At 35.2% G+C, this 17,115-nt stretch overlaps 1 protein-coding gene across 1 annotated transcript in view; it reads left to right on the forward strand.

Moving 5' to 3' along the window:
* The window catches only part of Bruce (BIR repeat containing ubiquitin-conjugating enzyme), a 1,406,664-nt gene that overhangs the window by 1,012,396 nt on the left and 377,153 nt on the right, over positions 1–17,115 (forward strand). The window contains exon 50 of the mRNA XM_068225988.1: positions 3,678–3,867. Within this exon, the coding sequence (XP_068082089.1) occupies positions 3,678–3,867 (190 nt within the window). The remainder of the gene's footprint in view (positions 1–3,677; positions 3,868–17,115) is intronic.

Consider the following 17,115-nt stretch of genomic DNA (forward strand, 5'->3'; position numbering starts at 1 on the left):
AATCACAGCTGCATTCACTGTACTATCACATTCCTGTAGGACTAAGCCCTGAATGCCCCAGAGGATGAGAGATCCTAGTATGTATTGCTGTAAAACGTTGTGTACTAAATTTTTGTGGTGCAAAACTACTTCTTATAGTAATATAAACTTGTTCCAAACAGTGGACTCTTGTTAATAGCAGAATTTTTGTGTCCCCATTGGTGTCTGTTGTAGGGAAGTTTCACTGTATATGAAGTGAGCCTTCACATTCAGCTGTTCTTCATTGTTGCTTGTTGATGGTCATCCTCTCTTATTGACATTACCATTGCAAACATCACTGACCATCACTCATGCCAATATTTTCCTGTACTGCCTTTGTCTTCGAGGCTTCTGCTGCTATGTTTCCCTCTCCAAGTTGAGTTAAATGAAGCTGTTGACCATGCAGACATCCAACAACTGAAACAAAAGTTTTTGCTATCAGTTTTTGGACTCCTGGCCAAAATTGTAAGAAGATGTATTGTGGTGAGAAGTTGCCCATTCCATCCACATGCTCTGTGTAATATCAAATCACTGTAGGTTTCTAAATGGGATCAATATTTCTTGTACCTTTTGGTGTGTACAGCTGCATGGCTACTGTTGTGCTATGCACAGGGTGCATAAGATATTTGAGGACATGTATGCCTGTAGATATGTGCAAATCACTGTCCTTTTATATTTTCAGAGCATCACTGTCAGACCATCAGTTAAGAGAAAAGATGAAAAGTCACTGTGATTTGTGTGATGCATGCAAAGCACAGTATTTATATAACTCAAAAGGCTGTTAGTGGGTCCACTCTGCCAACGGTGCTACTTTACATCAGTCATATATGTTATTTTTTTAATCAGCGATCAAAATTTTAAAACATCCATACAAATACAGATTTGAAACAAGTTACAAATGATAAATGCTTAAAATTAAAAATTTAAAATTAGTTTTAGAAATATAACTGTGTATTATTATCCCAAGTTGCTGTAACATCCTTCTTGAATTTATGATATGCTACACAGACACGAAAGAAATTTTGAAGTTTTAATATGTAATACAAACACCAGTGAAATATTCTTATGAGAATTTAGATCACTGCCTACTTACTTTAAAACACCATAATCACAAATGATTATTTCCTTAAAAATGAATTGAAATCTTGTTGGTTCGATATGAAATTGAAAAAATAACACTTTCACCATTTTCAATGCATATGTTTGGCTGTCTGTGTCTTATAATGCTATGAAAGTTTATATAATTTAGATTGACCATTTGACAATACTTAGATAAGTATAATGGGCTGACTGTGTCTTATGCTATTAGTTGCAAAATTGTACAGTGTGGATCCAATAATCTCCCAGTGTGACAGTGGTTTATAAGCATGCCAGCTTGTGTCAAGTTCTTCATTTCTAAAACGAGAAGAGGATCGAAAGTTAGGGAATCTTGGAACCTTGAAAATAAAACGGAGTACAAAGTAATTTATGATATGAGAGAAACTTAGGTGCATAGTGTGGCAATGTGAAGATTGCATAGTTTTTGACAGTCGCTTGGTCATTTCTGCATAAAGTTCATATGAAGTTATTAACCTTCAGTGGGTATGTGTCACATGTAGTCCAATGCAAAACCGATTCACAGCATTTGGACAATATGAGGAGAGACAGTTCATACACCAGATGCAGAACATTTTTGATGATAACCCCAGAATGTCCATAGGGACCATTGCCAGAGATGTCATGGTGTGTGAGGGTAGAGTCCAGACTCTTGAGCATGAGGATATTTGATACAAGTCGTATGAGGGAAAGGATGTTCATATCGGCCGCATGACATAAACAAAGGCTGCATACAAAGCGATCATTGAGTAATTTGGAACATCTTGGAAAAACTTTGCCTCATCTGCACTTTTTTTAATATATAGAATTGTTTATCAGGATTGAATGATGTGACAAGAGAAATTTCATGTGAATACTTGATAGTCTTTCTGATGTCCTCTGTATTATGCATACCAAGTCTTTAGCTACTGTGATGGTTTTTTGGGCAGTAAGTAGGGAAGGACACCTCATACCACCCCACTTATTTCCACAGGACATTTAGGTGTATATTACTGGGTACATTGAGGTGCTAGAGACAGTTCTGTAGCCGTCTGTTGGAGAAAGTGTGCAGTACAGAGCCATTTGTATTTCAGCTGAGATTGGCACATGTGCAGTGCACCAAGTTGTGATGACTCAAGATTGGTTGACAGTCTGCACAACCACTTCACACCAATGCAAAACTAATTCACAGCATTTGGACAATATGAGGAGAGACAGTTTGTACACCAGGTGCAGAATATTATCGATCTGTGTCTGTGACACAAACTGTCTCTCCTCATATTGTCCAAATGCTGGTGAATCAGTTTTGCATTGGACTACATGTGACGCATACCCACTGAAGGCTAACAATTTCATCTGAACTTTATGCAGAAATGACCAAGCGACCGTCAAAAACTATGCAATCTTAACATCGCCACGCTATGCACGTAAGTTTTCCTCATGCCATAAATTACTTTGTACTTGGTTTTATTTTCAAGGTTCCAAGATTCACTAACTTTCGATCCTATTCTCATTTTAGAAATGAAGAACCTGACACAACCAGGCATGCTTAAAAACCACTGTCACACTGGGAGATTATTGGATCCAAACCTAAGTCCCCTAGATGATTACATGTAGGGCATTGACGATCTAGAGATTAATCAACATTCCCACAATGCAACTGATTTCCTAACAGCTGTGATTACCTAAGTAATGTCCAACATCAATAACGACCTTGTGATCCATGCATGTCAGTGCTTCCTGTCCCACATTAAAGGTGTAATTGAGACTACAGGTGGTTGTATTGAATAACATTGTACTCCAAGCATCAGTACATCATGTACAAAGTTCTTCATCAATACATTCCTTCCCCATACTATCCCATCCTCGCCATTAGACCTGTCTGAATCGGTGGGCATAAAACTAATAGAAAAATGTTACACAATTTTTTTGTGTTCGTTGTGCTGTTGAATGGTTCAACCATGTGAAGAATAAATTTTGCAAGGCATCATACATGTACCAGTACTGATACTTGTAGTATCTTCACTGTGTTTAAAATGGTATTTAACTTGCTTATCCATTTGTATGGATCCTTCATTGATATAATTCGGCTATGGATCCAAGCTCTGCATTTGGGAGACAAGTGGGTTCAAGCCACATCATGGACTGCCCTGAAGATGGTTTTCTGTGGTTTCCCATATTCACTTCCAGGCAAATGCCGGGACAGTTTCTGTTCATAAGCCACAGCCAATTCCTTCCACCTCCTTACCCAATTTCATTCACCATCAATCATTTCTTCTTGATTAGCTCCTCAAGTGAGGTTGGCATCAAGAAGAACATCTGGCCATAAAAATATGCTATATAAATTCATCCTGCCTCATCCCCAACCCCGTATCAAGAAAAGGGATTAAGGGGCATGCACACATACATATGAAGAGTTATATATACTGTCCAGTGATGTATTATATTTTTAAATACAGACGTTCATTGTTATAATTTTCCATTGCCTAGTGTATGATAGTATTGTTGTTTTTGCAAATTCACTGTATAAATTTTGTTCCCAAATCCACTTCTGTTAATTCCTTTTCATATCCTTTTTTCTTTAGATGGCCATTCCCTGTTGAGAGCTGATGTTGTTGCCTCGATATTAAAATTTTTTGCTGAAGTATGTGATGAAGTCAAGATGAGAGATTGGCTGGGATCTCCAGAAGGCTCTATTTTTTGGTTTCCACTGTTGAAATTACTGTGTTTAATGAGTTCGTCCTCATTTGACCAGTTTAAGAATAGCTCAAACAGGTAAGGACTCTCAATGTGCATTTTATACTCTTATCTCATTTTCCATTGATAATCACAGCTGAACATGACACCTTAAAGCTGAACATAATGCACATTCTGATCATTATTAAAATCTTTGTGTGGGGTACAATTATGAGCCCTTGGTTACACTCCATTTCTGTGAAAACAGCATATCAATAGCATGTTTTATTTCAGAGGTATTTTGGTTGAAAAGTTCAGGTAATTCACCGTACATACATACATACATACATACATACATACATACATACAATCATCTTCATTACAGACTGTTATGCCTTTCAGCATTCAGTCTGCAATCCTCTGTGAATGAACTAGGTGCCTCCACAATCCTCTGTTTGCAAATAGCTCCGTGGCCTCGTTTAGTTTTAGTTCAACCTCTTATCTTTAAATCATTAAAAACAGAGTCCAACCATTACCGCTTTGGTCTCCCTCTACTTCTCTTACCTTCCATGGTTGAGTCCATGATTCTCCTAGTTAACTCCTCCTCCTCCTCCATTCACCTCACATGACCTCACTACCAAAGTCAGTTTATGCGTACAGCTTCATCCTTCGAGTTTATCTTAACTTGGCTTTATCTGCTCATTCAGAGTACCTGCTTGGCATTGGTCCCACCTGTTTGTATCAGCAGTCATTCTCACTACATTTTCTTTGCTACCCTTCCAACTGGTCACTACGTCCAGCTACAGAGATCTCGAAGGACTCTGTATTTCAACATGGCTATGTCATTGGCTTAAGATTAACATCCATATAAAACTCCCCATTTTCTTTCAATCCTATGTAGTAAAAGGCTTAACTTGGAGGCTGTGATTAACTCACTGGCTTAGCTGCTGGCTTCCAACCTGGAAGGCTGAGCAGCTATCGAGCTCGGTAGTAGAAGACTTAACTTGCTTGTATGTGGCAGTTGGTGTCATGTATTATTATTATAATGATAGTGCTTTTACGGCCGCATTGGACCACTGTAGTCAATTTCTGTCTGGTCTTCAATGTTTTTTTTATGTTTTTTTCTTTTCTGATCTTCCAGTATTTCTTCATTCCATCTGATCTTTGTTGTTGTTCTTCTTCTTCTGAAAATACCCTTTTAGTTGTTTCTCTTTTATCACATTTTGGTAGGAATCTAACTTTACTATTCTTCAATTTATTTACTTTGTTTGATTTATTCTCTAAATCCTCCAGTGTTATTTCTAATTCTTTCATGTCTTCTTTTATTTCTTTTATCCAGACAAGTTGTTGCTTTTGTTTCCAAAGCTTTTCCAAAATACTGCGTATTAACCTGTCTTGAGGTGTTCTCAACAGATGACCAAATAATTATATTCTCTTCTTTCTCATGAAATCTATTATAGGTTCTATTTCCTGATATACTGCTGAATTTTGAATGATGCGCCATTCTCCTTCTTTTTGGTACTTCTTATTAATGCATGTTCTTACTATTCTTCTTTCTATTTTTAAAATTTTGTCTATTTTGTTTTAGTTTAAATAATGTTTCACTTCCATAGGTTATTTCAGGTTGGACTACAGTTTTACAAGGTTTCAATTTTGTATTTATTGACAAACATTTCTTGTTGTATGTATTTCTGGTTACTTTTTGGGCTCTGGATAATTTATTCGTTCTCTCTGTCCAAGAAATGTTTCCATTTAAATTGTATGTTATAGTTTCTCCAAGGTATTTAAACTGTTTTACAATTTCTATTTCTTTCCCACATATCAGAACACTGCTTATTAAAACAGAATCTATTGCCATTATTTTAGTTTTTTTCAAATGAAATTTTTAATCCTATTTTTCCAGCAATAGTTTGGAGACTTGTGATTTGATTCTGAGCTTCATTAAGGTTATTAGCTAGTATTGCCAGATCATCTGCATATCCTAAGCAATTTAGGTTAATTTCATCTTCAATGTATCCAATTTTTATATTTTTGTTATTGTCTTTATACCATTCTCTCATCAAGTATTCCAGAGTACAATTAAACAAAAGTGGTGATAGTACATCACCTTGCCTTAGTCCTGTTCTGATCGTCAATGCTTAGGATAATTCTCCTCTAAACTTCACCTTTGATTTAGTGTTTGTTAACGTTAAGCTTATCATTTTAACTAATTTAGGATATAATCCAAAATTTCGTAATACTTTTAATACTGAAGGTCCGTGAATGCAATCATAAGCTTTCCGAAAGTGTATGAAAGTGATAATCATTTGTTTCTGTCTTGTTTTGTAGATGCCCATTAATAATTTTAGTGTTATGATTTGATCTGGACAACTACGCCATGGTCAAAATCCTCCCTGGTACTCCCTTAATTCTTTCTCCAGTTGATATTTGCACGGATTGTAAATTATTCTCGAGAATATTTTATAAGTACAATCCAGGAGTGATATTCCTCTATAGTTATATTGTATATTATTTATTTATGACCTAGAAATGGTTTGATAATTTTTTAGTTAATACTTAGAAACGTATACGGGGGAATACTTTGGACTTATTTATATATGGTGCTTATACGGTACTTGAATCTAATGTTGTTATTCTTTCTTCATGGAGGTCATTTATTTCTTTTAGAAGTCTGTCATGGTCTTAAAATTAAGTTATTTTGTCTCTCCCATCTACATATGTATACTAATAACTTTCTTGCTTGCCTCTGTTCATCCTCCCAAAAATGTTATTAATGTACATAAATGTGGATTAAATTCTATATTTTGGGAGGCTTAGACTGTAACCTTTGACATTATTATTAAGGTATAACATTAACTTTCAGGGCTATTTGTATTACATTGTAATGTATTTGGGGGTATTGAGTGTTTTCAGATGTGAAGAGCTTGTGATGTAAGAAACATTACCAAGTGATATTCTGCATTTCTGCTGATGTAATTTTGATTGATTGATTGATTGATTGATTGATTGATTGATTGATTGATTGATTGATTGATTGATTGATTGATTGATTGATTGATTGATTGATTGATTGATGTTTAAAGGGGCCAAACATCGAGGTCATCAGTCCCGATGTAATTTTAGACAGCAACCACAGTCTGCTTGGAATAGTTTTTGTTTAAAAGAATTTTTTTTTGTTTACTCTTTTTTATATTCTCATAAATGAAACTGGACTTGATTGTTTTTCATTTCTGATGAAAAATTTTCTATGAGACACCTGACTGGCAAACATGTAAGTGCTTGAACTCTTGTTGTAATCCTCGTAGATGCTTTACACTTATGAATCAACAGGAACAGAAATCACACATGGATATGGCTGATGCCCTCCAATTACCATCAAAATCAGCAAATTTGGCTTATCATTTCCAGATTGCACAGCATTGTTTGTATAACAATAATAGTCTTGGACTTGGTCAATATATTGTGCTTTTTGGAAATACCATTATTCCCTTAAATAATGGCCGTTTATATATGGTAGAAGGCTTGAAACTTTTGTGATATTCACTTGCCTTATAATAGAGTAACACTGCGTCAACCGGTTAGGTCAATATTTTAATGAACTGTGAGGAACAGCTAACTGTGTAAATTTTATTACTTATCATTCTTGGCTGGAACAACAGTAAAAGAACACACAAATATACCTGTTCATCTCATCTCATTTTTATGATGTCTTTATGTGACCCTATTTTTAGATTTTATATTGTCTACTGCAGTTATTAGTAGCTGACGGTGATCCGTTTAGGGTCGACACGTGTACTGTACTTGTGAAATACGACTATAATTTCCATTTATAATTAATTGTACTGTATTAACTATATTGAAAAAGTGGACCAGTTAAAATAATTTCTTTTAAAGGAAGATTTAATGTTAAAAATTGTCAAGTCAGTACTGAACCAATTGTAAAATTTGTCACTTGTAAAACGCTTTGTTGAACAGCCTGTCTCCTTATTCCCAAGTCTTCCCAGCCTGTGACATAACCAAAACGTCACTATGGCTGAAGCTCACCCGCCGGGCTGAGTGGCTCAGACGGTTGAGGCGCTGGCATTCTGACTCCAATGTAGCAGGTTCAATCCCGGCTCAGTCTCGTGGTATTTGAAGGTGTTCAAATACATCAGCCTTGTGTCGGTAGATTTACTGGCACATAAAATAACTCCTGCGGGACAAAATTCTGGCACCTCGGTGTGTCTGAAAACCGTAAAAGTAATTAGTGGGATGTAATTATTAAGCTCACCCACCCACTTATTTGCTGTGCACCTGTGGGACGAAAAGCCCAGCTGGAATAAAAGTGGTCTGAAAGAAGAAAGTATAGAAAGGTTACGTATATATATTATTGTCCTGTAATGAAGAGACATGGATGATGATGTAACTGAGAGATAAGGAGAGGATTATGTTTGGTCCCCCAGAATGTGCTGTGTAAACACTTGAATTTGTTATAATTTTTACATTTAGAATACTTTTACTATTAATCATGTTCTGCACATAGATTAACTTGTAGGTTAGTGATGTTTCATTATGTTCAACACACTTAATGACTTAACGGTCTCCACTTGAATATTTGCTTTAGCTGTCCATATTGTGAAGTGTTATGAGGATCCGTAAAACTTTATTCACTGCACAAAAAAGTAGCATATTTTACTCTCCACTAAATTTATTGAACTACTATTTACAGTTAATAGCAAGTTCACTCGACACCGTTTTTATCCACATTTGTGGTTGAACACACTGCTCACCAGTGCATTGAACTTCTGTTCTCCACATGGCTTCTCATAGTAGCACAGTGTTCTTCCAGGACAGTTCACAACTAACAAGCCTTGTTGAACTCTGCTTAGCTGTCTGACAGACTCACTCCCGATGAATGACTCATCACACACTCATGACTGTCTGCTTACATTCACTCACAATTGGTGCTACACTGACACACTGAAGACTGACTGGCATGCTCCAGTTGCGCTCTTCAAATAAACCCTCAAAATATTCTAATGGTTTCCACTTTCAGGTCATTCTGAGCACCTTGTCCATTGTTCTTCAGCTTCCAGCTTCCTTATCACGAGCATCAGCAATTCGCTGGCGGTGTTATTTTGCTTGCTGCTGGCCCTGTCCACATTGTCACCTGTTCACTGAAATTATTGTGTCTTACTGGCATTATTGCCAGCTGCCCCACACTCGGCTTTCATTCTCTTAATATTTATGAAGTTCATAGCCTTTTACTTTATCCCTCAACTAGCTGATGTACCCGTGCTTCGCCACGGGATTCTCAAAAAGACTGACTTGGTGGTTTTCCTAACTGAATTCAACATAGGTCATTACAAAAACGTCAATAGGAATGTAGCGATTGAAAGCAATGTTATCATATAAAATATTCGATCAAATGAAAAACCGCACACTTTCTCACTTTCAACGAACAGTACTACGGTGCCGATCTAAGAGTCCTAAGTTCCAGAGCTGGAATAACCAGGTCGCAGACTGCCGTGAACACTCCTCTGTCATTATTCCGTTAAATATGCACACTACTCATTCCAATCAGTGCCTCAGAGTAGGGATTGAATAGGTCGAATACTATGATGATCCAGTGTGTTACGTACCAGATATATCATAAAATGTATGAACCAGAGGAATGGCATGCTAAAGAAGAAAGTTATCTTACATCCCAGCTACTTCCCGCCAATATACAGGCAGGCTGTTACAGTCGGTACGACCAGGAAAGTTGCCTGTGTGGTTAGGGGCGCGCAGCTGTGAGCTTGCATCCGGGAGATAGTGGATTCGAACTCCACTGCCGGCAACCCTGGAGATGGTATTCCGTGGTTTCCCATTTTCACACCAGTCACACCAGGCTGTACCTTAAAGCCAAGGCCGCTTCCTCCACACCACTATTCATTTCCTATCCCATCGTCGCCATAAGACCTACCTGTGTCGGTGCGACGTCAAGCAAATAAAAAAACCTCGGTACGCTGCAGTAATCCTATCTATCGGGGATGAGAGGAAACAGAAGACAAAAAGCGCATCACAACAAACAAAGGTCAATGTAATGTTATTGTTGATAAAGTTTATGTGATTTCTATATTGCAGGCCTTCACATTAGTTTTCTTTCGACTCTGTGATATTAGGGTGTCTTACAAAATTATTTATATCGTAGACTGTAGTTCCTTATTCTCAGAATTTACATACGGATTTTCACTAAATTCTGTTTACCCACTTTCTCGTGACTCAGCGCTGATATGGACTTAGTAACAAAAATCCAAATTCACGAATATATCTGATTATATGCGGTACGGTAACAATGTATAAGACATAAGACCGAGCTCGATAGCTGCAGTCGCTTAAGTGCGGCCAGTATCCAGTATTCGGGAGATAGTAGGTTCGAACCACACTGTCGGCAGCCCTGAAAATGGTTTTCCGTGGTTTCCCATTTTCACACCAGGCAAATGCTGGGGCTGTACGGTACCTTAATTAAGGCCACGGCCGCTTCCTTCCCACTCCTAGCCCTTTCCTGTCCCATCGTCGCCGTAAGACCTATCTGTTACATGTAATAAATATCATTTTTGGTCCGTATTGATGATATTAGATTGAAATAATAACATTAAGTTATTTATTAGACCACCTAATCAATACAAAATCGTCTTGGATGATTTACATAAATTTGTTAGCTAATAGTGGGACATGTTTCGCCTTCCCTGAAGGCATCATCAGCCATAGTCTTAACCTTAAATTAAAAATAAGCGTCTAAATAACATGTAGTGATGAAATGAATTTTAAAAATCTTGAAGAGATTTGAAGTAGAATAACATTAAAAATAACAATGATGGTTTGAAAATACAATGTGATGAGATACAATAGTGGAAGTATTAACAAAATTAACATTAGAAGGCTGCTAAAATAAGTACAATGGATAAAACAACAGATTGTTATACAACAAGTAGTAAGATTGCATAAAAGTAAAGTTGATAGTCATGGCGGTTATAATTAGACGATGGCGAAAAATCTTATATAATCAAAGTAAAGAGGAGAGAATAAAAGTCAAAGTTAGTCGAGAGATCCAAAGTTCATCATGATCTTGAAGATAAAAGACGAAAGTCAGATGCATATGGTGAAGTTGTAGAACACGTTGAGGATATGAAGTAGGTGAATAGAAGTTGAAGAACAGTTTCAAATAGGATCACTATGGACCATCTCAAAATTTGAAGTGATGTTCAAATGTTGTAAATTGTGAGTTTGTAGATATTCTAGTTGAAAAAGCATATAAAAGTGGAATCTGTAAATGGAAGCAAGAAACGTAGAGTTAATTGTGTGAAAAGATATTTGAAAAATATTGAAGTAGAATCGTATGCACTTACCATTTGACGGTGACAAAGATAGCTTGTAATATTATGAGTTAGAAGAATTTGCAACCGTAGACTTCTTGCTACGTGTGTTATAACTGAAGTTTTGTGCTGGAGGGGGATCTGTTTGCGTTGACGTAACTATTGGAGGGGGGCTGCTATTGGTGGGAGGGAAGGAAGAGAGTGTATTACTGCGCGTGTTGTAACGGTGTAAGGCTATTGGAGGGAGCGATGTTCTGGTGGGTGTGGCTATGGGTTTATTGGTTGTATTTGAATTAGAGGTACTAGCGGCGGGGGGAAGGGAGGGGGGGTATATTAGCTGTAGGGGAGGTGGGAACTCTAATTGATGTGAGGTTGAAGATTTTTAAGAATTTGTTGGTGAGGGAAGTTGATTCTCGTAATAAAATAAGAATCTGTTCATACAAGGGGCTTTTCTTATCAATAGTGTCATTTAGATTTTTATCTTTATTAAAATGTTGGTCGAGGAAAATAAATAAGTTTTCATATTCTGTCATGAGTTTGCTTTTATCGACTCTTTTTAGGATATGGAGGTCTTGTTCTATTGTGGTGAATTTATGTCCGGTGTCCCTCATATGGTTGGCCATTGCGGAGAATTTGTTGTGTCTTTGGGCATTGTAATGCTCGGCATATCTGGTAGAGAAGCTGCGGCCAGTTTGGCCAACATAAGAAAAATTACATGTAGAGCATTTCAATCTGTATATTCCTGATCCAGAGTAACTATTGTCTGTGATGTTGATAGAGTTGTGATTGAAGAATAAATTACGATTAGTGTTTTTTGTTGTGTAGGCTATTTTTATTTCGTGCTTCATTAATGAATTGGTTATCGGGTAAATGCTATGGTTAGTGAACGTGAATTTAGCGTATTTTGGTTTGACGGGTTTTAATGGGGTTAAATTGGTAGCTAGTTTCAGTTTGGTTTTATTGATGATTTTATCAATCATACTCGTGTTAAATCCATTGAATTTAGCTATTTCCTTGATGAATAGTAATTCTTTCTTTAAATTAGTAGAGGACATAGGGATCTTTAATGCTCTATATATTAAACTGTGATAAGTGGCTTTTTTATGTGAGTTGGGATGTAAAGAATCATTTTTTATGGTTGTTGGAGAAAAGGTGGGTTTTCTGTATATTTGGAAGTCGAATTTGTTCAATGCTCGTGTGATTTTGATATCTAAGAAGTTCAAAGAGTTATTGAACTCGTCTTCTTTAGTGAATTTAATACTATTATCTAAGTTGTTGAGGAATGATAGTATGTTATTGCTGTTGTTGATTTGTTTATCAATGATAGCTATGGTATCATCAACATAGCGATGCCAAAGACAGAGTCCGTTGATGTTATTAATAATCTTACTATGTTCGAGATTATCTAAGTATATATCGGCTAGTATTCCAGACAACGGGTCTCCCATCGCTAGACCTTCTTGTTTGTAAATTTTCTTATTGAAGGTAAAATAGTTGTTGTCTAAAACGAAATTAAGTAATTTTAACCATTCATCAATTTCGATTTTACTCAATGTGCTATGTTTTAACAGATTGTTTTTTATGATGTTAATAGTATTGTTGATAGGGATATTAGTATACATGTTGGTGATGTCAAAAGAACATAAAACGTGGTTTGGTTGTAGACTGAAATTATTTAGGGAATTACAAAGTTCGATCGAGTTCTTTATGGGGTTGGAGTTGTGAAATTTGAAGTGTTTTTTTAGGAATTTGTGTAGGAATTGAGAGGTTTTATAGGTAGGACTATTGATACTATTAATTATAGGCCGAATGGGGACATTATTTTTATGAATTTTGGGCAGTGATCTGACTGTAGGTAATTTTGGGTTCATTACAGTTAATTTCTGATAATCTTGATCATTTAAAATGAAGTAAGAATTTTTAAGAAGGTTCTTTAAGTTACGCTGTATTTTGTTTGTTGGATCTTTGTTAATTAGGGTATAGGTATTGTCTGAAAAAAAGGTTTCAGTTTTATTGATGTAATCTTGTTTGTTCATTATTACTATGGTGTTGCCCTTATCTGCTTTTGTAATTACTACGTTGTTGTTATGGATTTTGGATTTCAGGTTTAGAATTTGTTTCGAGACATTGTAGTTATTATTAGATGTTATCTCATTAATCAAAGTTGGGAGTTTCTTTTTTACTTCATATCGTACGTCATTCTGTTTATCAATTGGGATTTGTTTATCGATATTAGTTTCGGTTTCAGCGATGGTAGTGATGATGTCTTCTGCCTTTTTGTGATTAGGCCAATTATGTTTGATGCCTTTATTTAATAGATTTAATTCTTGGTTAGAGAAGGTTGCATTAGATAGGTTGATTGTAGTGGGAATGTTAGTCAAATGGGAAGGGGACACTTTGTTGTTTGTATTTTGGTCAGGAGTTTTACATTTGTTTTCTTGAAGACAAAGTAATTTATGGTTTAGGGTTTTCTGTTTCTTGTCTAATACGTAAGATAGTTTGATGTCAGTGTATTGATTAGGTGGTCTAATAAATAACTTAATGTTATTATTTCAATCTAATATCATCAATACGGACCAAAAATGATATTTATTACATGTAATGTCAATGCCAACCAGGCAATAGTAAAACCTAACAAGTACTTGAACCTAAAAATTAAAATAGGCAAGATTTCTAGAGATATCAAGTTTCTTAAAGATTGCTTGAAATTAGAGTTGGTACCTAAATTTCTCAAATCTTTACAAAGAAAAAGTCATCCCTATTCAAAATCTAATGCCACTCAAAAGAAAGTAAACAACATATGGTTGAAAAATGAAATTAAACTAATATACAAGAAGAAATCTTTACTAAATTTACAATTATATAGGACTCATTTGACCATCTCTCAGAAATTACCCCCACTTGAATGGAGCTCATTTTTAAGGTACACTGACATCAAACTATCTTACGTATTAGACAAGAAACAGAAAACCCTAAACCATAAATTACTTTGTCTTCAAGAAAACAAATGTAAAACTCCTGACCAAAATACAAACAACAAAGTGTCCCCTTCCCATTTGACTAACATTCCCACTACAACCAACCTATCTAATGCAACCTTCTCTAACCAAGAATTAAATCTATTAAATAAAGGCATCAAACATAATTGGCCTAATCACAAAAAGGCAGAAGACATCATCACTACCATCGCTGAAACCGAAACTAATATCGATAAACAAATCCCAATTGATAAACAGAATGACGTACGATATGAAGTAAAAAAGAAACTCCCAACTTTGATTAATGAGATAACATCTAATAATAACTACAATGTCTCGAAACAAATTCTAAACCTGAAATCCAAAATCCATAACAACAACGTAGTAATTACAAAAGCAGATAAGGGCAACACCATAGTAATAATGAACAAACAAGATTACATCAATAAAACTGAAACCTTTTTTTCAGACAATACCTATACCCTAATTAACAAAGATCCAACAAACAAAATACAGCGTAACTTAAAGAACCTTCTTAAAAATTCTTACTTCATTTTAAATGATCAAGATTATCAGAAATTAACTGTAATGAACCCAAAATTACCTACAGTCAGATCACTGCCCAAAATTCATAAAAATAATGTCCCCATTCGGCCTATAATTAATAGTATCAGTAGTCCTACCTATAAAACCTCTCAATTCCTACACAAATTCCTAAAAAAAACACTTCAAATTTCACAACTCCAACCCCATAAAGAACTCGATCGAACTTTGTAATTCCCTAAATAATTTCAGTCTACAACCAAACCACGTTTTATGTTCTTTTGACATCACCAACATGTATACTAATATCCCTATCAACAATACTATTAACATCATAAAAAACAATCTGTTGAAACATAGCACATTGAGTAAAATCGAAATTGATGAATGGTTAAAATTACTTAATTTCGTTTTAGACAACAACTATTTTACCTTCAATAAGAAAATTTACAAACAAGAAGGTCTAGCGATGGGAGACCCGTTGTCTGGAATACTAGCCGATATATACTTAGATAATCTCGAACATAGTAAGATTATTAATAACATCAACGGACTCTGTCTTTGGCATCGCTATGTTGATGATACCATAGCTATCATTGATAAACAAATCAACAACAGCAATAACATACTATCATTCCTCAACAACTTAGATAATAGTATTAAATTCACTAAAGAAGACGAGTTCAATAACTCTTTGAACTTCTTAGATATCAAAATCACACGAGCATTGAACAAATTCGACTTCCAAATATACAGAAAACCCACCTTTTCTCCAACAACCATAAAAAATGATTCTTTACATCCCAACTCACATAAAAAAGCCACTTATCACAGTTTAATATATAGAGCATTAAAGATCCCTATGTCCTCTACTAATTTAAAGAAAGAATTACTATTCATCAAGGAAATAGCTAAATTCAATGGATTTAACACGAGTATGATTGATAAAATCATCAATAAAACCAAACTGAAACTAGCTACCAATTTAACCCCATTAAAACCCGTCAAACCAAAATACGCTAAATTCACGTTCACTAACCATAGCATTTACCCGATAACCAATTCATTAATGAAGCACGAAATAAAAATAGTCTACACAACAAAAAACACTAATCGTAATTTATTCTTCAATCACAACTCTATCAACATCACAGACAATAGTTACTCTGGATCAGGAATATACAGATTGAAATGCTCTACATGTAATTTTTCTTATGTTGGCCAAACTGGCCGCAGCTTCTCTACCAGATATGCCGAGCATTACAATGCCCAAAGACACAACAAATTCTCCGCAATGGCCAACCATATGAGGGACACCGGACATAAATTCACCACAATAGAACAAGACCTCCATATCCTAAAAAGAGTCGATAAAAGCAAACTCATGACAGAATATGAAAACTTATTTATTTTCCTCGACCAACATTTTAATAAAGATAAAAATCTAAATGACACTATTGATAAAAAAAGCCCCTTGTATGAACAGATTCTTATTTTATTACGAGAATCAACTTCCCTCACCAACAAATTCTTAAAAATCTTCAACCTCACATCAATTAGAGTTCCCACCTCCCCCACTTTTATATGCTTTTTCAACTAGAATATCTACAAACTCACAATTTACAACATTTGAACATCACTTCAAATTTTGAGATGGTCCATAGTGATCCTATTTGAAACTGTTCTTCAACTTCTATTCACCTACTTCATATCCTCAACGTGTTCTACAACTTCACCATATGCATCTGACTTTTGTCTTTTATCTTCAAGATCATGATGAACTTTGGATCTCTCGACTAACTTTGACTTTTATTCTCTCCTCTTTACTTTGATTATATAAGATTTTTCGCCATCGTCTAATTATAACCGCCATGACTATCAACTTTACTTTTATGCAATCTTACTACTTGTTGTATAACAATCTGTTGTTTTATCCATTGTACTTATTTTAGCAGCCTTCTAATGTTAATTTTGTTAATACTTCCACTATTGTATCTCATCACATTGTATTTTCAAACCATCATTGTTATTTTTAATGTTATTCTACTTCAAATCTCTTCAAGATTTTTAAAATTCATTTCATCACTACATGTTATTTAGACGCTTATTTTTAATTTAAGGTTAAGACTATGGCTGATGATGCCTTCAGGGAAGGCGAAACATGTCCCACTATTAGCTAACAAATTTATGTAAATCATCCAAGACGATTTTGTATTGATTAGGTGGTCTAATAAATAACTTAATGTTATTATTTCAATCAAAGACCTATCTGTGTCGGTGCGACGTAAAACAACTAGCAAAAAAAAAAAAATAAGACATAAGTGAACGGAAATTTAATAACTGCTTACATAACTATTACTAACTTACGACATAACTAAAGTTATGTTAGTTATGTGGTATTTATCGATACGACCAATAATAACATAAATAACTTATTTGAGAATTACATTTCAGGCCTTCCCCTAAACTACCATTTCACTCAATGTGCA

This window comes from Anabrus simplex, chromosome 2, assembly GCF_040414725.1.
Source record: "Anabrus simplex isolate iqAnaSimp1 chromosome 2, ASM4041472v1, whole genome shotgun sequence".
NCBI lineage: Eukaryota > Metazoa > Arthropoda > Insecta > Orthoptera > Tettigoniidae > Anabrus > Anabrus simplex.